Source organism: Bombina bombina, chromosome 4 (assembly GCF_027579735.1).
Source record: "Bombina bombina isolate aBomBom1 chromosome 4, aBomBom1.pri, whole genome shotgun sequence".
In the NCBI taxonomy this organism is placed as follows: domain Eukaryota; kingdom Metazoa; phylum Chordata; class Amphibia; order Anura; family Bombinatoridae; genus Bombina; species Bombina bombina.
The window spans coordinates 65257745-65279712 of record NC_069502.1 but is presented as its reverse complement, the minus strand read 5'-3'; the positions used below and the strand labels follow the sequence as shown (position 1 = coordinate 65279712).

General features: G+C 35.2%; 1 protein-coding gene across 1 annotated transcript in view; it reads right to left on the bottom strand.

The window, feature by feature from the left end:
• Positions 1–21968, bottom strand: part of SLC35F6 (solute carrier family 35 member F6) — a 118204-nt gene that overhangs the window by 14113 nt on the left and 82123 nt on the right. The window contains exons 2-5 of the mRNA XM_053709496.1: positions 16128–16200; positions 14488–14659; positions 12524–12736; positions 9404–9514 (exon numbers count right to left, since the gene is read on the bottom strand). Coding sequence (XP_053565471.1) covers positions 9404–9514; positions 12524–12736; positions 14488–14659; positions 16128–16200 — 569 coding nt within the window. The remainder of the gene's footprint in view (positions 1–9403; positions 9515–12523; positions 12737–14487; positions 14660–16127; positions 16201–21968) is intronic.

Genomic DNA, 21968 nt, shown 5'->3' with positions numbered 1-21968 from the left:
AATAAAGCCAAGTAGTCAGCAGCACTTAAAGGGACGGAATACATCAATTTTCATATAACTGCATGTAATAGACACTACTATAAAGAATAATTGCACAGAATCCAGTATAAAACCATTTAAAAACTTACTTAGAAGCTCCCAGCTAAGCACTGTTGAATAGATAGTCTAAGACACCCAGTGAAAGGGGCTGGATAAACAAAAAGAGCAGACCTCCCCCCTTCCCTGCATATGAAAAGATAGATAACATAAACAGGTGTCTGTAAACGCGTGTATACATCTGGTACTTTGGGGCTTGGTTAGGAGTCTGAAAATAAGCACAATGCTCTTAAAAAATAAGCAAAACTATACATTTTTATAAAAACATTACCAGATGGGCTATTTAAATGGATCCTCTACAAAACATTTATGCAAAGAAAAATCTAGTGTACAATGTCCCTTTAATGAAATCTGTATCCAGTCTTTACTGGAACAGCATAGAATAAAAACACTGACAATGTTTCGGTCTAACTGACCTTAATCATGCTGTGTAATACAATGCATTACATTCTCTCTTTTTAAACCCTTCAGTTGAGAGGAGCTTAAAAACTGTTATTTAACCCTTTACATAACTTACAGGTAATATACCATTTGCAGCACCTAGAGTTTAAAAAATAGTAAATAAAAAATAAAAAACAACAATGCACAAACCTCCTCACCACAAACAAAATTATACTGCACTATAAATTAATTAATTATTAGAAAATGTATTTGAAAAACTATTAGAAAAAGGGGTACCTATTAATTTCCTTATTCATTCCCATCGGGCATGTATGAAAACATTGACTCAACTATGCTCAAAAACACAGGAACTGGGGGAGAGAAAATGGCAGCCGGTGCTCTGGACTGATGACTTAAATTTTTAAATATTTGGTTGTAGCAGAAGGCAGTTTGTTTTGCAGAAGGCTGGAGAGAAGTACAACAACGAGTGTCTGTAGGCAAGAGTAAAGTATGATGGAGGTTCCTTGCAAGTTTGAGGCTACATTTTTGCAAATGAAGTTGGGGATTTGGTCAGAATTAATGATCTCCTTAATGCTGAGAAGTATAGACAGACAATTATCCATCATGCAATACAATCAGGGAGAAATCTAATTGGCCCCAAAAAAGCATGAAAAGGACCCACTCATACAGCCAAAGTCATTAAGAACTATTTTCAGCGTATTGAAGAACAAGGATTCCTGGTGATGGTATGGCCTCCACATCAAGTCTGTCTGGGACCAGTCAACATTGGGACACCTTGTACGTTGGGTTCTGCAGACATTGTAATTATCTTTGTACCGTCACTCTTAAGGTTTGTGGGGAAACCTTTCTTTTTACAGCAGCTTTGTGTATCTAATCTCAGCGCTGGGGTGTTTTTTTCCATTTCATTTTAGATTTTAAATTCCCTTCACACAGCCCCTTAGCAGCAAAGTATATGGCAGAAATGGATACTAATATTAATAACAATGATAATGTCTCTGAATATAGAACTAATTTGTACAAAGACATTTACAATATGCTTTCTAGTGATAAATTACAGACAGAAACAAATATAACTTTAGAAAAATTGGATTTATTAGCAGAACTTATGAAAGAATTACAAACTAAAATGGTAGCAGAATTTAAACACAGGCCAGAATAAATTTTTATTGAAAAATATTTAGAGCACAAGAGGGTCCCAAGGGGGTTGGGAATAAAAAAGATTGTACCTTTAAAGTAGAGGATACTAATGTTAAAACTAAGTGGAATGAAATACTAGAGGAAACATCTTTTAATTTAATGACGCTAATCAAGGATTATAGAGGGAAGATCTTAAAGAAACTTGAAATAGAAATTAGGACTTTAGAAGAGAAAATTAGTGAATACAAGGTCTTAGAGGAATATAAAAATAAAGAAAAAGAAATAAAAATACTTATGGATAAAACCAAGGAAGATATTCTAACATTAAAAATTAGAAAATTTGAATGGGACCGTGAAGATTATCTACATCATGAGAATAAACCAGATGAAGAAAAATATATCTCACATAGATGGAGATATAATGAAACAATTAAAGAAAATAAAGAGGTGTTAAATGAAAATGAAAGGGAAATAGAGGATTAACCAGAGGGAATGGATAATTATCAGAAACAAGCACAGTGTTCTTATAGAGAAGGATATAATAGGGATTATAGGGGAAGGAATGTAAGGAATTATAACTATTCCAATATTTCTGAAAAAAGGCTTTATCAGACAGATTGGAATAGGGTGGACAAAAGTTATCAGAATAATGGTCATCATAATAGAGGGAATTTTTACAACAGAGATAACCATAATGGAAATTATCACCAAAGGAATTGGAATTATGAAGGGACAGATAATGGAAGAGGTTATGAACAATCCAGTTAACAGAATATTAATCATTATCACTATAATAATAGGGAACATCACTCTAATAATATGGAACATCAACAGAGAACGATGAATAGGGATAATAGGAGGCAACAGACTTATAGAGATAGAGGAATTGGACAATTTAGAAATACTGGAAATCAACATTGGAGACAGATTGTCAGTACAAATCAAAGTAGGGGAGTTGAACATATTCCCACTTCCAATTGGTTTAGAGCACTTGACAATGCAAATTTACAAGAAAAATCAAGTACCCCAATAGGCATAAAATCAAAAGAAAAAACAAAACATCTGAATGATAAGGGAAATGCCATTGCTTCCTCTTCCTCGTTTCTTTTTTAGAAAAACAAACAAACAAAAAAACACCAAACAATTACCACAAAGAGAGGGAAGAAAAAGAAGATCCTCAGAAAGAGAGGAAGGAGAGGAGGACTTATAAAGTATCAAAAAGACGAAAAAAATCATAAATAAGGGTCATAATGGCATATTTAACCTTAGTGGAAAGCCCCTAACTAAACCTCAAGAAGATATTCTCAGCAGAGGTCTGACTTTTGCATCTACTGCAAAATTAGATAAATTCGAGACTTACATTGATGCCCATAAGTTTATCCGAAAGCTAACTATAAAAAGGTGGTACATGATAAATGAACCGGAATTGAGACAGTACCAAAATAATGTAATTTTGGATAAATTTAAACATACTGATTTAGCTCTATTTGTGAGACATCCAGGTATCCGTAGATATCAGTGCATTGACATTGCGGGAGTTCACTTAACTCAGCTTTGGAGCGGCACTTTCTGAATACACCACCAGTACCACAAAGCCAAAGAGGGAGGATCGGGGATCTGAGACTTGGACGCATTCCCAGGAGAACAATACACAGCAACTGGTGTAAGTATACATGTACACCTTGCCGTTTTGAATATTATATATGCCTTAAAGGATTTCTCTTGTCCTTTCTCTCGCCCATCCTCAGCACCTTTACAGCTTTATATAATCGCTGCCAATACTGGCTAAAGACAAATCTGCTTTTTACCAACTTTTACAACTAACCAACGAACTTGTAACTGCTATAAAAGACTGCTCCTCTGTCTTTAACAATAACAGACTTTGCTTGCAAACTAATGCTACACTGTGATTTTATTTCTATTCACAGACACTAATGGGTTTGTGTTTGGTGTCTTTTTGTGACTACCAGTTATTGTTGTTATTATCTTATTGTTTTTATTATCTTACTGTGCACAGTATATTGTGATTATGTTTATTACCATTGAATATTTTTATTAACAAATAAACCTTTTATACTAGTTATTTATAAAATGAATTTATTTAACCTATATAGGGTCTTTACAAAAGCCATTCTTATACACATTAAGCTCCTTATAGGCAGCGCAGTTGTAATCAATTACCAATCTGCAGGTTCTGCAGACATTGTAATTATCCTTGTACCGTCACTCTTAAGGTTTGTGGGGAAACCTTTCTATTTACAGCAACTTTGTGTATCTAATCTCAGCACTGGGGTGTTTTTTTCCATTTCATTTTTTCCATTTGTTTTTTTCCATTTCACCTTGTACATTGGTGACTGGTTAAGCAGAATATGGTCATATTGTGTAAGTAAGATCCCAATTTTAATATAAAAACCATAGGCGATTTTGTTTTGTTTATTTGCGAGTGGATTTGCGGATTACATGAAGAGACAAAAGCAACTGAGCCTGCCTAAATCCATACAACTGTGGTTAGTTCTTCAAGATGTTCCTTGAAAAATGTGTGCAAGTGTATCTAGAAGAATTGATGCTGTTGTGAAGACAAAGGTGGTCACACCAAATATTCATTTGATTTAGATTATTTATCTGTTCACTCATTTCACATAACATAGTAACATAGTAGATGAAGTTGAAAAAAGACCAAAGTCCATCGAGTTCAACCTATACAAATCTAATATACTTACAAAAAAGCACAGTTGAGCTTAAATTAATCCCTCTAAAAGGTGACCCATTTAATACAAGCAATCATATCCATAAATTTTGTTTCTAGACAGAAATGTATCCAAACAATTTGTAAATATTTCTAGGGTATTGGCATTCACTACCTCCTTTGGTAATGAGTTCCACAATTTTATTGCTCTTACATTGAAAAAACGTTTCTGTTGCAGGAGATAAAATCTCCTTTCCTCCAACCTTAAATTGTGACTTCTTATCACAAACAATTTTCTTGGAACAAACAGAGCTTCTGACATCTCTGTAAATGGGCCTTGAATATATTTATATGAAGTAATCATGTCACCTCTCAGGTGCCTTTTTCTAAAGAAAACAGACCCAGTTTTGCTAGCCTCTCCTTATAGCTTAAATTCACTATTCCCCTTATTAGATTTGTGGCCCTCCTCTGAACTTTTTCTAGTTCTGCAATATCTTTTTTTGCGATCGGTCCCCAGAACTGCCCTCCATACTCAAGGTGAGGTCTTACCAGGGATTTATATAGTGACAGAATTATGCTTTCCTCCCTTGAATGCCTCTTTTAATAGATGCTAGTATATTATTAGCCTTTGAAGCCGCTACCCTGCATTGTGCACCCATCTTTAGCTTATTATCTATTACTACTCCCAAATCCCTTTCCTTCTCTGTTTTGTTAAGTCTTGTCCCATTTAAATAATACGTTGCCTGCTTATTTTTACTTCCAAAATATAGAACCTTGCATTTTCCTGTATTAAATCTCATTTTCCATTTACCTGCCCATACTTTTAATTTTTGCAGATCCCTTTGTAATGAAAGTTCATCCTGCTCTGACCTAATGACCTTACTTAACTTAGTATCATCTGCAAAAATAGAGATGTCACTATTTAATCCTTGCTCCAAGTCATTAATAAAAATATTCAAAAGAACAGGGCCCAGTACTGATCCCTGGGGGACTCCACTGACTACCTTTCTCCAATCTGAGTATGATCCATTCACTACTACTCATTGCTCCCAATCTTTTATCCAGGAATTTATCCATGAACTAACATTTTCAGCTATTCCCAGTCCCTTAATTTTATGCATTAATCTCTCATGTGGCACTGTATCAAACGCCTTTGCAAAATCTAAGTATATCACATCAACTGATTCCCCTTTATCTATATTTTTAATTAATTCCTCGTAGAATCTAATTAGATTAGTTTGACACAATCTATTTCCTATAAAACCATGCTGATTTGAAGTCATAGGGGCATATTTATCAAGCTCTGTATGGAGCTTGAGGCCCCAAGGCTCGCCGGAAACAGACGTTTTCAAGAAGTTATGAAGCAACTTGTCCGCCAGCTCTGAGGCGGAGGACAGAAATTAACCCGATCGGGTTGATTGACACCCCCTGCTAGCGGCTGCAAATCTGCAGGGGGCGGTATTGGGGCAATGATAAATGCCGACAGCATATACTTTGTATTATGTCCGCTCGCACATTGTTAAATATGCCCCATAATCTTGCTTACACAAATATGCTCATCAATATAATCCCTTATAATCCCTTCAAATATCTTCCCCACTATTGATGTCAGACTAACTGGTCTATAGCTTCCTGGATCATCCCTGCTTCCCTTTTTTGAAGAGTGGCACCACATCAGATTTACACCAATCTTGGGATACTATGCCTGAGGATAATGAGTCTTGAAAAGTTAAGAGTATAGGTATGTCTATAACAGTGCTACGATCCCGCAACACCCTTGGGTGTATTCCATCTGGGCCTGGAGTTTTATTTACCTTAATATTATCCACTTATTATAACTTCACTTTACATTTTGTTAATTGAGAAAAAAAAAACTATAAACTTTCTATTTTTGAAAGGATTATAACTTTACAGCATTTTTTCACACCTGCCTAAAACATACTGTGAATCTTGCACATGCTCAGTAGTAGCTTGTGCATCAGAAAGTGTGAATATAAAAAGATTGTGCTCATTTTGATAATGGAAGCAAATTGGAAAGTTGTTTAGAATTCTGCGCTCTATCTGAATCATGAAAGTTTTATTTGGACTTTAGTGATCCTTTAAGTAAGATGAAGTCGCTGCAGCTCTCTGGGGGAGTGGAATATTCATGGTTTTCAAGAGGTATTTTACAGCAAAAGTATAAAAAATAAATAATGAATACACATTGCAATATTATTTTTATATATAATATTACTAATTAAATATTACACAGCTTATTCTATTTTGAGTTTAATCTCACTTTATAATGCAGTACAGTTTTATTTATTTAGAAAAAAAAATGTTGTCACTTTTTCCACTTAACTTTTCATAAAGGAAACTATGTTAATGTGTAGAACTGTTGTTCTTTCATATGCACAATGTAAATGCTTTTTTATTTCTCTTTAAATGACATTGTCATCTATTTATCAAGCCGTCAACCGCAAAAACGCTGGAATTCCGCAGTGTATTCCGCCGGGCAAAGTCCGACACAGATCGATGCTTACGTCATTACAGATGCTCCGAATGCAAATTCGGCACAATCTGACTACTTTTGCTAGTTATCAATTTTCTACCAGGTACGCTCGCCACTATTCCGGCCCAGCGTACCTGGTTTTCAATCCACCGCCCTGGAGGCGGTGGATGCCATAGGAATCAATGGGAGTCTGAAAGCAGCAAAAGCTCATGTTCGCTGCTGCCCAATATCCCATTGATTCCTATGGGAACGTTTACACCTAACACCCTAACATGTACCCCGAGTCTAAACACCCCTAATCTGCCCCCCCACACCGCCGCCACCTACATTATACTTATTAACCCCTAATCTGCCCCCCTTCACTGCCGCCACCTACATTATACTTATTAACCCCTAATCTGCCGTCCCTACACCTCCGCCACCTAAAAAAAAGTTATTAACCCCTATCCCGCCGGTCCTGGACCACACCGCAACTAAATAAACTTATTAACCCCTAAACTGCCGCTCCCGGAGCCCACCGCCACCTACATTATACTTATTAACCCCTAATCTGCTGCCCCTACACCGCCGCCACCTACATTATATTTATTAACCCCTAATCTGCCCCTCCTACACCGCCGCCACCTACCTACATTTATTAACCCCTAATCTGCTGCCCCCAACATCGTCGCCACTATATTAAAGTTATTAACCCCTAAACCTAAGTCTAACCCTAACACCCCCTAACTTAAATATAATTAAAATAAATCTAAATAAATATTCCTAGCATTAAATAAATTATTCCTGTTTAAAACTAAATACTTACCTATAAAATAAACCCTAAGCGAGCTCCAATATAACTAATAGTTACATTGTAGCTAGCTTAGGGTTTATTTTTATTTTACAGGCAACTTTGTATTTATTTTAACTAGGTACAATAGTTATTAAATAGTTATTAACTATTTAATAACTTCCTAGTTAAAATAAATACAAATATACCTGTAAAATAAAACCTAACCTAAGTTACAATTACACCTAACACTACACTAAAATTAAATAAATTCCCTAAACTAAATACAATTAAATACAATTAAATAAAATTATCTAAAGTACAAAAACAAACAAACACTAAATTACAGAAAATAATAAACAAATTACAAGATTTTTAAACTAATTACACCTAATCTAATGCCCCTTACAAAATAAAAAAGCCCCCCCCAAAATAAAAAAACCCTACCCTACACTAAATTACAAATTATTACAACCCCCCCAACATTAAAACCCACCACCCACAAAACCAACCCTACTCTAAAACCCACCCAATCCCCCCTTAAAAAACCCTAACACTAACCCCTTGATGATCACCCTACCATGAGAAGTCTTCAACCAACCGGGCCAAAGTCCTCAACGAAGCCGGCAGAAGTGGTCCTCCAGACGGGCAGAAGTCTTCATCCAGACGGCATCTTCTATCTTCATCCATCCGGCGCGGAGCGACTCCATCTTCAAGACATCTGACGCGGAGCATCCTCTTCTGACGATGTCTTCTTCAACAATGACGGTTCCTTTAAGTGACGTCATCCAAGATAGCGTCCCTTCAATTCCGATTGGCTGATAGAATTCTATCAGCCAATCGGAATTAAGGTAGGAAAAATCCTATTGGCTGATGCAATCAGCCAATAGGATTGAAGTTCAATCCTATTGGCTGATCCCTTCAGCCAATAGGATTGAGCTTGCATTCTATTGGCTGATTGGAACAGCCAATAGAATGCAAGCTCAATCCTAAAATAGTTATATTGTAGCTAGCTTAGGGTTTATTTTATAGGTAAGTATTTAGTTTTAAATAGGAATAATTTATTTAATGCTAGGAATATTTATTTAGATTTATTTAAATTATATTTAAGTTAGGGGGTGTTTGGGTTAGGGTTAGACTTAGGTTTAGGGGTTAATAAATGTAATATAGTGGCGGCGACATTGGGGGCGGCAGATTAGGGGTTAATAAATGTAGGTATGTAGCGGCGGTGTAGGGGGGTCAGATTAGGGGTTAATAAATATAATGTAGGAGGCAGCAGTGTAGGGGGGGGCAGATTAGGGGTTAATAAGTATAATGTAGGTGGCGGTGGGCTCCGGGGTCGGCGGTTTAGAGGTTAAACACTTTATTTAGTTGTGGCGGGGTCCGTGAGCGGTGGTTTAAGGGTTAATACATTTATTAGAGTTGCAGTGGGCTCCGGGAGTGGCGGTATAGGAGGTAAACAGTATAGTATAGTGTGGGTGTTTAGTGACAGGGTACCAAGAAAGCTGTGAAAAAGCCGAAGAGCAGCCAGATTGATGACTGTTAGTTAACAACAGTCCGCTGTTCATCTCCCCATACTTGGTGTGCGGCTTTTTGACAGCTTTTTTGATAATTTTGGAGAACGTATTCAGGTCCGCGGCAGCGATGTTAGGTGATCTTAGGCGAGCGTATTGGTGCCGTTGAATGCAAGCAAGTTGACGGCTTGATAAATAGATGCCATTATGTCCCGTCCTGGCATAACAAAAAGACCCCTCCTAAAATCTAGTAAGGTCACATAGATGTAGGAAATTTATAAAGAAAAATAACAAATGACTTTACTTACCCTCAGTGCCCACAGCCCGCAGCGGGTGCACATTGTGTTTGTAGACAAATTTCTCTTCTAGAACCATCTGCACTGCTACAATAATCTGAGCCATGATGATGAGCAAGTCCCCTGCACAGGAAGAGTGGGATCATTATATGAGCCTAAATATGATACAGTATAAATCAGGAACTAAAGTTGCTAGGACTGACTATAAATATCATTTGCTTATAATTTGATTCCTATAGATTTGGAAGATGTTTGAGAGCATATTTATTTTTATATTTAATCTTTATTTTCAACTTTGACCTGAACCTTAAAAAATATCGGCCTCATTGGTAAAATAGCAGCTGGGTAGCAAGTAGCAACCCTAGTCTGATCTTGTGAGATTCTATAAGAAATCTCACCAGTACCTGCCAGAGAGAATCTGTCCACACACTTTTGATGCCTACCGGGTGAACCATTGGCAGCAACATTTTAAGATTGTAAAAGCAATTGTTCGTGAAAACCCATCCCCGCTTGTCAGTCATCCAGGACAAATGAGTGTGGTTTGTTTAAGGTTCACAGCCGCTGAGGTTTCAGACATGTTAAGATGCAGGGTCATACAAACCATGCTTAATTAGTAGAAATTGTACTATAACTCCACTGCATATGCAAAAAACGAGGTGAAATTTGTATTTAGAATAAAATATAAAGTGTATTAATTTCCTTATTATAAAATGTGTTTCCCTGCCACTGCTGATGGGCAGAACAGGGGCGTTCCATGGGTGTAGCTGAAATCTCTACATCTGCAGATCTAGCTTATTACCCTAATAGAAAACCCCTGCTTATAAAAACAGAGGCGATTGTAAGATAATATACGCTGAAAGCAGAGTAATCTGATTGCTATTGGCTGCAGGTTTTAATTCTTAAAGTGCGCCCACTGCGAACTCTGCTCTTCACAGCAATGTTTCCCAATCCAGCGAGCTCCATTACTTCCTAAGGGAGACATCTCACCACTCGCAGGTACAGCCCCTGCAAGTATCAGCTGCTTTTTTCACATGTGACCGGGTTTAAGTCTGAATTTTAGATTATTTTATGACAAATATTAACATTACTTCCCAGTCCCTGTGTCATGTGACAGCCACCGGCCAATCACAAAATGCATATACAGTATATGTATACACTGTAAAATGTTGCACATGCCCTGCAGAATCTGGTGCCTCAGAAAGTGTGCATATACAAATATTGTGCATATTTTGTTAAATAAACTAGAAAGTTTGGACATTTTTACATTAGTTTCTCTTTAGATGCTGTTTGTTTAAATATCTAAGACTTGTGCGTACAGTGTAGATTTAGACACTTGAGAGGTTACAATGGGACCTTGTTGTTAAACTGACATGTTTGAAATGTATTGAGTGTCACTTCACCTATCTTTCCAGCATTTACTTAAAGGGACAGTAAGGTCATAATTACACATTTATGATTTAGATAGAGCATACAATTTTAAACAACTTTCCAATTTACTTCTATTATTTCATTTGTTTCCTTCTCTTGTTATCCTTTGCTGAAAGATTTACCTAAGAAAGCTCAGGAGCAGCAAAGAACCTAGGTTCTAGCTGCTGATTGGTGGCTGCATATATATACCGATTGTTATTGGCTCACCCATGTGTTCATTTAGAAAGCAGTAGTGCATTGCTGCTCCTTCAACAAATGATACCAAGAGAATGAAACACATTTGATAATAGAAGTAAACTGGAAAGTTGTTGTATGTTCTACCTAAATCATGAAAGAAAAATATTGGGTTTTATGTCCCTTTAAAGGGACATAATACTCATATGCTATGCAGCAACATCTCTATGTAAAAAGGGAAGAAGATATTTTACCTCACAGTTTTTTTCAGCTCACCAGTGTAAGTGCACTGGGAACAGTTATACTTCAGCTGCTGTCCGGCTACAAGTTGAAAAAAAAATTATAGCCAATCAGCATTATCAGTGCTGGGGTCATGCATTGCTTTGCTGCACTCTCATGCGATTCCTCTGAAATCTCATAAAATTTCATAGTAAACTTCCATAAACTGAATAGGGACATAACATGACTGTGCCTGCACATGCCAAATGCACACTCCCTTGCAACTCCTGGGACTAACATCCTGATTACAGTGGGGTGTGAATATTTTCCTTTTTTAACATAGAGATGTCCGGGTGATATTTTGTAGTCAGCTTTTTACAGCTATGCTGCATCACTTTCAAGTACTTCAAGATTTTGGGTATCATCGCCCTTTAATGAATGTTCCAGCCATTGTCATCTATAGTTGCATGTGGTCCCCAGTATATCAAACAAGAACCTCTGCCCATCTTCTTCTAGATTAAAAAAACAATATATGAAAGAGGGCTGGTGGTATCGCATTTACAGAATAAGATGGATGGTGGATCATAAGCAAAACAATGTTTTCAATGCAATGCTGGAAAAAATATATTTTCAAAATTAAAAAAGCCAAGGAATTCCTGTTTTCAATGCACAAATAAATGTGACATTTCAAATTTTGAGCATATTGTGGTTAAATTAAGATGTCCTGGCTAAGAAGGTGAAGACTTTTATTCAGTTGTTCTTGTATGCAGCATTTGAGGTAGAGCAAAGAGACATTCGCTTTTAAATTCCAGTAAGAGTCTGCTTACACAGTTAAAGAACCAGAAAAGTACAAATGACATGATTCAGACAGCTCATGCAATTTTAAACAATTTTCTATCTAATTTGCTTGGTTTGTCTTTGTTGAAAAGCATACCTAGGTAGGCTGGGGTGCAGCAGTGCACTACTGGGAGCTAGTTAATGAATATTGGCTGGATATACATTATATGTCTTTTGTCACTGGCTCACCAGATTTGTTCAGCTAATTTCCAGTAATACATTGCTGCTCCTTCATGAAAGGATACCAAGAGAATGAAATAAATGTAATAATAGAAGTAAACTAGATAGTTGTTCGGAATTGTATGCTCTATCTGAATCAAGAAAAAGTGTGGGTTTAATGTCCCTTTAAGTATCAGGCTTTTATATGTTGGACTGAAACCATAAACCTAGACATTCTCTAAATTAGTTTTCTTATTGTTATGTATATCTTTCTAGACAACTGACATGCCAAGTAGTCACAAATTAGACCGCTACCTGTAATGACACTACTGAGACTTTTCCCAGTGCTGGAACCACTTATCAAATCTGCTAACCCAACGATTACAAGACCAGCGATGGTGATGAAGATTCCTAACCACTGGCTCCATTCCAACCTCCTTCCCAGGAAAGCGACAGAGAGCAGCCCTGTGAAAATGATGACGGCTCCTCGTAACATCTGGAAGCTGGACGCACTGGTCATGTTGAGAGCTAAAATGAATGATTAGTGAGCAATTAAAGTCATTTTGATAGACAGCAACCCAATTAAAGGGACCGTAAACACCTTGTAATTACAAGACATTTATGTTGTCTTGCTATTGAATAACATATGAGCCAAGTCTAAATTTTATCTAAAAATAAAATAGCATCTTGTTCACTGCCATTGTTTTTTAATAGCCAAACTCCACCCAATCTTGCCTTTTTCTGAGGAGCCAATCTGAGCTTTAGCCTGTAGGCAACAGGGCTAGTCACAGTCATTAAGTTAGTATAAAGCGAATTGTTTTGCAGTTGTTATCTGTTAAAGCCAATTAGGGACATACATGTAGCAGGGTTAGCCATGAAAAGTCACCAGGGAGCATTTTCAGCTATGAGATTTACAAAAACATTCTGAGCTAAATTACATGAACAGGGGGCAAAATGAATAATACAAGTATAACACAAATTTGTTGTATTGAGCAAAAACATTTTTATTAAAATCTCAAGGTGTTTACCGTCCCTTTAAACAAATTTTATAGACAAATAATGTATGATTTATTTTATTTATGCACTGTCAACATCTAACATGTATAATAAAAGATCCAGGGAACTAGAGGGAAAATTCAAGAGAACACAGTGCTCCAAACTTCTCAGTCATTAATTTGAACGAGCAGCCTCTAAACAGATAAAATTCTGCAGAATAATTTTTTTTTGTTTCTATTAATCTACATTGAAGCTAATACAACTGTATCATTGATGCACTTACTACTAATCCTCACTGGCAATGACATGATTTAGTATATTCAAAAATCATTAAAAGAATGAGAGTAGAGGGTACTAATATAGAGTGCTGTATAGAACAGGATGAAATGAAGCTACTAATATAGAGTGCTGTATAGAAAAGGATGAAATGAAGCTACTAATATAGAGTATTGTATAGAACAAGATGAAATGAAGCTACTAATATAGAGTGCTGTATAGAACAGGATAAAATGAAGCTACTAATATAGTGTGCTGTATAGAACAGGATGAAATGTAGCTACTAATATAGAGTGCTGTATAGAACAGGATGAAATGAAGATACCAATATAGAGTGCTGTATAGAACAGGATGAAATTAAGCTATTAATATAGAGTGCTGTATAGAACAGGATGAAATGAAGCTACCATTATAGAGTGTAGTATAGAACAGGATGAAATGGAGCTACTAATATAGAGTGCTGTATAGAACAGGATGAAATGAAGCTACTAATATAGAGTGCTGTATAGAACAGGATGAAATGAAGCTACTAATATAGAGTGCTGTATAGAACAGGATGAAATGAAGCTACTAATGTGGAGTGCTGTATAGAACAGGATGAAATGAAGCTACTAATATAGAGTGCTGTATAGAACAGGATGAAATGAAGCTACTAATATAGAGTGCTGTATAGAACAGGATGAAATGAAGCTACTAATATAGAGTGCTGTATAGAACAGGATGAAATGAAGCTACTAATATAGAGTGCTGTATAGAACAGGATGAAATGAAGCTACTAATATAGAGTGCTGTATAGAACAGGATGAAATGAAGCTTATTGATTAGAGGGATGCTAGTTATATTAGTACAGTAGTTAAATCACTGTTTGTTATGTATAAAAATGTAAGATGCTTAGTAGTGTACAATGTCCGTCCAATATATAATTTTGACAGTGCATTTTTCCCATGTTACTAAAATTAGTTAGTAGAGATAATGTTTAGGCTTATAAAATAATGTGTTTTACTCACCTACATACATAATGCTGGTCCCAGTCATGTCACAAAGAGCAGGCGCAAGGAAAAGCAGAGGACTGAAGGGCTGCGATTGTGCCAGCACAGGCTGAGGTAAGCGTCTGTCTCTGAACACAAGTATATAGAAAGCTCCCAGACAGGAGAGTTCCCCCAGGAACATACCCACCGCCTGCAACATAGAAACACATGCATTACTAGCTTTAATAGGAAAAAACACCACACACCCTTTCAGGGCCAAAACAAGGATTATTGCATTCCCAGGTGAGAATACATCTTAATTTTGCTGACAAACTGCACTTTACTGTTGTCACTGCCTCTTGGTCAATTTCTCCCTTACCTTGTGCCAGAACTTAATATAAGTATATATAAATATCACATATACCCATATCAGATTTGCATAAGATATTGATCTCCACACAATTTTGTGTGTGATTTTACTTAAAAAAAATATTATTTTGGTTGCCAAATGTATGATCACATGGTTTATGCCAGCATTGGGAATAAGGTGCCAGCAAGCATTTTCCTACTGGTGGGTTTGTGGATAAGGTGTTTACAATGTTTAAAGTACTGGTAAATTAAAGCATTTAAACAATGCAAAGATTTACCATCAGTAAAAATAAAGTGGACTTTCAGTGATCACTTAGTAAAAAAAATCACCCTTTCTGTACCGCAGCTCCTCACTAAAGTCAGTGCCTCCAGTCATCCACAGCACAGCAATTTTCTCTCAGTGAGGTAACGTTTCCACCTCTAAACCAATAGCTGTGCTAGTCATATGACAGTGTTCTGTTTGGCTATTGGTTTAGAGGAAAGTCCACTTTATTTTAAGTGATGGTAAATCCTAGTGTTTTTTAAACACTTGGATTTACCATCACTTTAAGCCTTATAACTAAAAATAAAGCATTTACATTATAAAAAGTAATAATAATGTTTAATTAATTAATTTTTTATGTATCAATATCTAATTATTTATCGATCTACCTATCAATCAATGGATAATATAAAATCTGTTTATAAAGCCACTAAATATATTTTTCCCTCCTATAACTGTGCACAGTAGTTTGTAGCATCCCATTGGCTGTGCCGCACTGTTAAAAAAAAGGGTTCTACCAGGCAACAAACTGTGCTGAAAATAAACAAGAAAGCTTTTGCTTGTTTTTATTGGTGTGTCTTGGCTGTTCAAATATATGTTATTCATTTGTAAAATTCATAAACATGCTTAGCTAATAATACCAATGGAGTCACCAGTTAAAATAGTTGCCCCCCCATATGACCCAAGCCACAAAACACCATCGCTCCCCTCCTATATTCATTTCTGGAGAGGGCACTGCAAAAATCTGATTGAAAAAATATACTCCTGTTTCCTGTTTTTCTCAGGTAACTTAATTTCACTGTTATATTGGCTACTAATACAAACATCATCTATTCATATGAAAGGGAAGAGGTTAAAAAAAAATATATATATATATATATATATATATATATATATAGGATACACGTTAAAATTACAACTTACATGCACCATATACTGTAGGTTTAGCTCAGTTTGTATTAAAAACATTTAACTCTTGCTATCCGTAATGCAGTCCTAGTGACCCCATTGTACTACAATAGATATTCCACAAAATTAGATTACTCACCTGTAGAAACGGATGCTGGAACTGATGTGATTCTGAACCATGACATCCTTTAGCGCTAAAATTGTCTGCCCACCTGCAATGCAAAAGAAAAAAAAAGTGCAATTACACTCACTTCATTAATATATCTAAACATATACGGTTAGATTACGAGTTTTGCGTTAGGGTTAAAAAGCAGCTTTGAGAGGTCCCAACGCTGCTTTTTTCCTAACGCTGGTATTACAAGTCTTGCAGGTTCAGGTGTACCGCTCACTTTTTTTCCGCGACTCGAGCATACCGCCAATCCACTTACGTAAATTGCGTATCCTATCTTTTTAATGGGATTTTCCTAATGCCGGTATTACGAGTCTTGGAAAAAGTGAGCGGTAGACCCTCTCCTGTCAAGACTCCTACCGCATTTAAAAGTCAGTAGATAAGAGTTTTATGGGCGCCGTAACATAAAGCTCTTAACTAAAGTGCTAAAAAGTACACTAACACCTATAAACTACCTATTAACCCTTAAACCGAGCCCCCCCCCCCTACATCGCAAACACTTAAAAACATTTTTAACCCCTAATCTGCCGACCGGACATCGCCGCCACTTCAATAAATATATTAACCCCTAAACCGCTGCACTCCCGCCTCGCAAACATTAGTTAAATTTTATTAACCCCTAATCTGCTATCCCTAATATCGCCAACACCTACCTACATTTATTAACCCCTAATCTGCCGCCCCCAACGTCGCCGCAACTATATTAAATGTATTAACCTCTAAACCTAAGTCTAACCCTAACACCCCCTAACTTTAATATAATTTAAAATAATCTAAATAAAATTACTACAATTAACTAAATTATTCCTATTTAAAACTAAATACTTACCTATAAAATAAACCATAAGCTAGCTACAATATAACTAATAGTTACATTTGTATCTAGCTTAGGGTTTATATTTATTTTACAGGCAACTTTGCATTTATTTTAACTAGGTAGAATAGTTATTAAAAAGTTATTAACTATATAATAGCTACCTAGCTAGAATAAGTACAAATATACCTGTAAAATAAAACCTAACCTATGTTACAATTACACCTAACACTACACTATCATTAAATAAATTAACTAAATTAACTACAATTAATTACAATTAAATTAAATAAACTAAAGTACAAAAAACCCCCACTAAATTACAGAAAATAATAAAATAATTAAAAAAAATTTAAACTAATTACACCTAATCTAATCCCCCTAATAAAATAAAAAGCCCCCCAAAATAAAAAATCAGTAATAATAATAATAATTATTAAATAGTTATTAACTAGAATTCTATCAGCCAATCGGAATTAAGGTAGAAAAAATCCTATTGGCTGATCCAATCAGCTAATAGGATTGAGCTTGCATTCTATTGGCTGATTGGAACAGCCAATAGAATGCAAGCTCAATCCTATTGGCTGATTGCATCAGCCAATAGGATTTTTTCCACCTTAATTCCGATTGGCTGATAGAATTCTATCAGCCAATCAGAATTGAAGGGACACCATCTTGGATGTCGTCACTTAAAGATACCGTCATTTAGTGTTACTCGTCGGAAAGAAGAGGATGCTCCACGGCGGATGTCTTGAAGATGGACCCGCTACGCTCCGGATGGATGAAGATAAAAGATGCCGTCTGGATGAAGACTTCTGGCCGTCTGGAGGACCTCTTCTGCCCGGATAGGATGAAGACTATGGACCGTCTGGAGGACCACTTCTGCCCGGTTGGGTTAAGACGTCTCAAGGTAGGGTGATCTTCAAAGGGTTAGTGTTTTATTATTAAGGGGGGATTGGGTGGGTTTTAGAGTAGGGTTGGGTGTGTGGGTGGTAGGTTTTAATGTTGGGGGGGTATTGTATTTTTTTTTACAGGTAATAGAGCTGATTACTTTGGGGCAATGCCCCGCAAAAGGCCCTTTTAAAAGCTATTTGAAATTTAGTATAGGGTAGGGATTTTTTTTATTTTGGGGGGCTTTTTTATTTTATTAGGGGGATTAGATTAGGTGTAATTAGTTATTTTATTATTTTCTGTAATTTAGTGGGTTTTTTTTTTCGTACTTTAGTTTATTTAATTTAATTGTAATTAATTGTAGTTAATTTAGTTAATTTATTTAATGATAGTGTAGTGTTAGGTGTAATAGTAACATAGGTTAGGTTTTATTTTACAGGTATATTTGTACTTTTTTTAGCTAGGTAGCTATTAAATAGTTAATAACTATTTAATAACTATTGTAACTAGTTAAAATAAATACAAAGTTGCCTGTAAAATAAAAATAAACCCTGAGATAGCTACAATGTAACTATTAGTTATATTGTAGCTAGCTTATGGTTTATTTTATAGGTAAGTATTTAGTTTTAAATAGGAATTATTTAGTTAATAATAGTAATTTTATTTATATTTATTTAAATTATATTTAAGTTAGGGGGGTGTTAGTGTTAGATTTAGGTTTAGGGGTTAATATATTTATTATAGTGGCGGCGACGTTGTGGGCGGCAGATTAGGGTTTAATAAATGTAGTTAGGTTGCGGCGACATTGGGGGCAGCAGATTAGGGGTTAATAAATATAATGTAGGGTTCGGCGATGCTGGGGGCATCAGATCAGGGGTTAATAAGTATAATGTAGGTGGCGGCGGTGTCTGGAGCGTCAGATTAGGGGTTAATAAGTATAAGATTAGGGGTGTTTAGACTCGGGGTTCATGTTAGGGTGTTAGGTGTAGACATAAATGTATTTTCCCATAGGAATTAATGGTGCTGCGTTAGGAGCTGATTGCTGCTTTTTTGCAGGTGTTAGTTTTTTTTTTCAGCCGAATCTGCCCCATTGATTCCTATGGGGAAATCGTGCATGAGCACGTTTAGCCAGCTCACCGCTACCGTAAGCAGCGCTGGTATTGAGGTGAGATATGGAGCTAAATTTTGCTCTCCGCTCACTTTTTTTGCGTGTTTAAAAAAACCTTTAATACCAGCGTTGTTTCTAGGTGAGCGGTGAGCTGAAACTGCTCGTTAGCCCCGCAAGCCTTACCGACAAAAACTCGTAATCTAGCCGATAGTAAACCAGTATAATAGAGCAATTAACACAAAGAGTTAAATATAAATTAGGCTTTTTAATGGTGATTAAAAAGTAATCATTAACTTGCTGTTGGCAGTTAAATGAGCATCAGAATCAGTATCGTATAAAGCAGGTTTTAAATCAGCATAACCTGCAATAAACACATATGTACAAATGGTTACAAATGTTCCATTTGGTGTTAAAACCAATTTATTTGTGTTTACCACATAAAAGCATATATTAACTTTGCAATTTCACTTAGGTAATAACAATGCATAAAAGGATTATTGCTTGATTTGCCACCCAGTCAGTATTTGGCCAGCAGGATATTTGCCCAATGTATTTGGTTAATACATATAAATAAATACTCAGTTACGACTTTAGAGAATACATTAAAAAGGGATTTTTAGATAGAAAGTTACGGTTTCATTTATACAGCTTTTGGCCTATTTATATTGCTTTGATTTTTCCATCAAATATTTTTTACCTCGCAAACTGTCCCGGATATTGCAGGACTGGATATGGTTAAGAGGTCTCCCTACTGTACCTATTGCAGGACAAATATTCCGGTTCCTTGTAACCAGATCTTCCCACTACAAACACCCCTGTGACACACACACACCTCATAGCACACCCGTGGTCCTGACCCATTTGTAGCACCTCAAACCACAAGACCCCTGTGGCCCACAGCTTCCAAAATCTATAATGCATAGAATATATCACTATTTAAAGAGATATTGTAATTTAAATTAAAACCTATCCAGCAATATCAGTTGTGTATTTCATATTAATGCTCTTTGGCTGATAGACATTTCGTACTACTACTCATTGTATGATGGGCACATACAGTTGGCTGTTTGTTATTTTTTTTAAATCTCATGCTTTATCTGAATCACAAAATAAAAATGTTGGGTTTCATATTCCTTTAAGCCCCCTCATAGGTACTTCCTGCCAGTGGTTATGTTTTAATACTGCTCTTTAATATCAGAAAGTGCTTAAAACCAATTAAAAATAATTTTGCATGAAAAAAGTTAACACTGTTTATTTTGATTTTGAAACTAACAAGAAGGACAGAAATTATATTTAAAGTAGAATCTCATTGGCTGATCAGGAAACAAATCTCAGTTTTATTGGTGGTCAGTGACAAACCCCACAAGCATAAAATAATGATAGGAATAATAATAATAAAATAAACACATCAATGTCTATTTTCAAAGAGCAAACACTGTAATGCACTTTAATATGACCTGTTACAGATGATGTAAGAAATTATTTTCAATTACTTTTATCATCCTTTAACTAAACATACCTAGTCTATAAATTAAATAATTTCAAAAGCTTCCTCTATAAAATATGGGTGATATTTATACACAATAATAATAAAAATAATAATAATAATGATAATAATAATAATAATAATGATAATAATAATAATAATAATAATAATAATAATAATAATAATGATAATAATAACAATAATAATAATGATGATGATAATAATATTAATGATAATAATAATGATACTAATAATAATAATGATAATAATAATAATAATAATAATAATAATGATAATAATAACAATAATAATAATGATGATGGTAATAATAATAATGATAATAATGATAATAATAATAATGATACTAATAATAATAATGATAATAATAATAATAATGATACTAATAATGATAATAATAATAATAATAATAATAATGATGATGATAATAATAATAATAATAATAATAATAATAATAATGATAATAATAACAATAATAATAATGATGATGATAATAATAATAATGATAATAATAATGATACTAATAATAATAATGATAATAATAATAATAATAATAATAATGATAATAATAATAATAATAATAATAATAATAATAATGATAATAATAATGATACTAATAATAATAATGATAATAATAATAATAATAATAATAATAATAATGATAATAATAATGATAATAATAATAATAATAATAATAATGATAATAATGATGATAATAATAATAATAATAATGATAATAATAATAATAATAATAATGATTATGATAATAATAATAATAATGAAAGTAGTAAGGGGCTTCTATGTTATGTAAGCATTGGTTATTTTATCTAAGAATGCACAACTGCACACTTTTTTTCTTTCATGATTTAGACAGAGCATGCATTTTTAAGCAACTTTATATTTTACTCCTATTATCAATTTTTATTCGTTCTGTTGGTATCTTTATTTGAAAAGCCAGCCCATTCAGCACCTGGGTTATGCTTGCTTATTGATGGCTAAATGTAGCCACCAATCAGAAAGCACTACCCAAGGGTACTGAACCAAAAATGGTCCGGCTCCTAAACTTACATTGTTGCTTTTCAAATAAAGATACCAAGAGAACGAATAAAAATTGATAATAGGAGTAAATTAGAAAGTTGCTCCATTTAACAAGGGCTGAATGGGCCCTGATGCCCCTGTTTCCGCACGAGCCTTCAGGCTTGCCAGAAACAGCAGTTAAGAAGCAGCGGTCTTAAGCCTGCTGCTGCTCCTTAAATCGTCCACCGCCTCTGAGGCAGCGGACAGCAATCAGCCTGATTGCATACGATCGGGTTGATCAACACCTCCTGCTAGCAGGGGGTGGCATTGCACAAGCAGTTCACCAGAACTGCTTGTGCAATGTTAAATGCTGACATCGTATGCTGTCCGCATTCAGCGATGTCAGGCGGACATGATTCGCTACAGTGAATCATGTCCGCCATTTGGTAAATCGGCCCCTCTGTCTGAACTATTAAA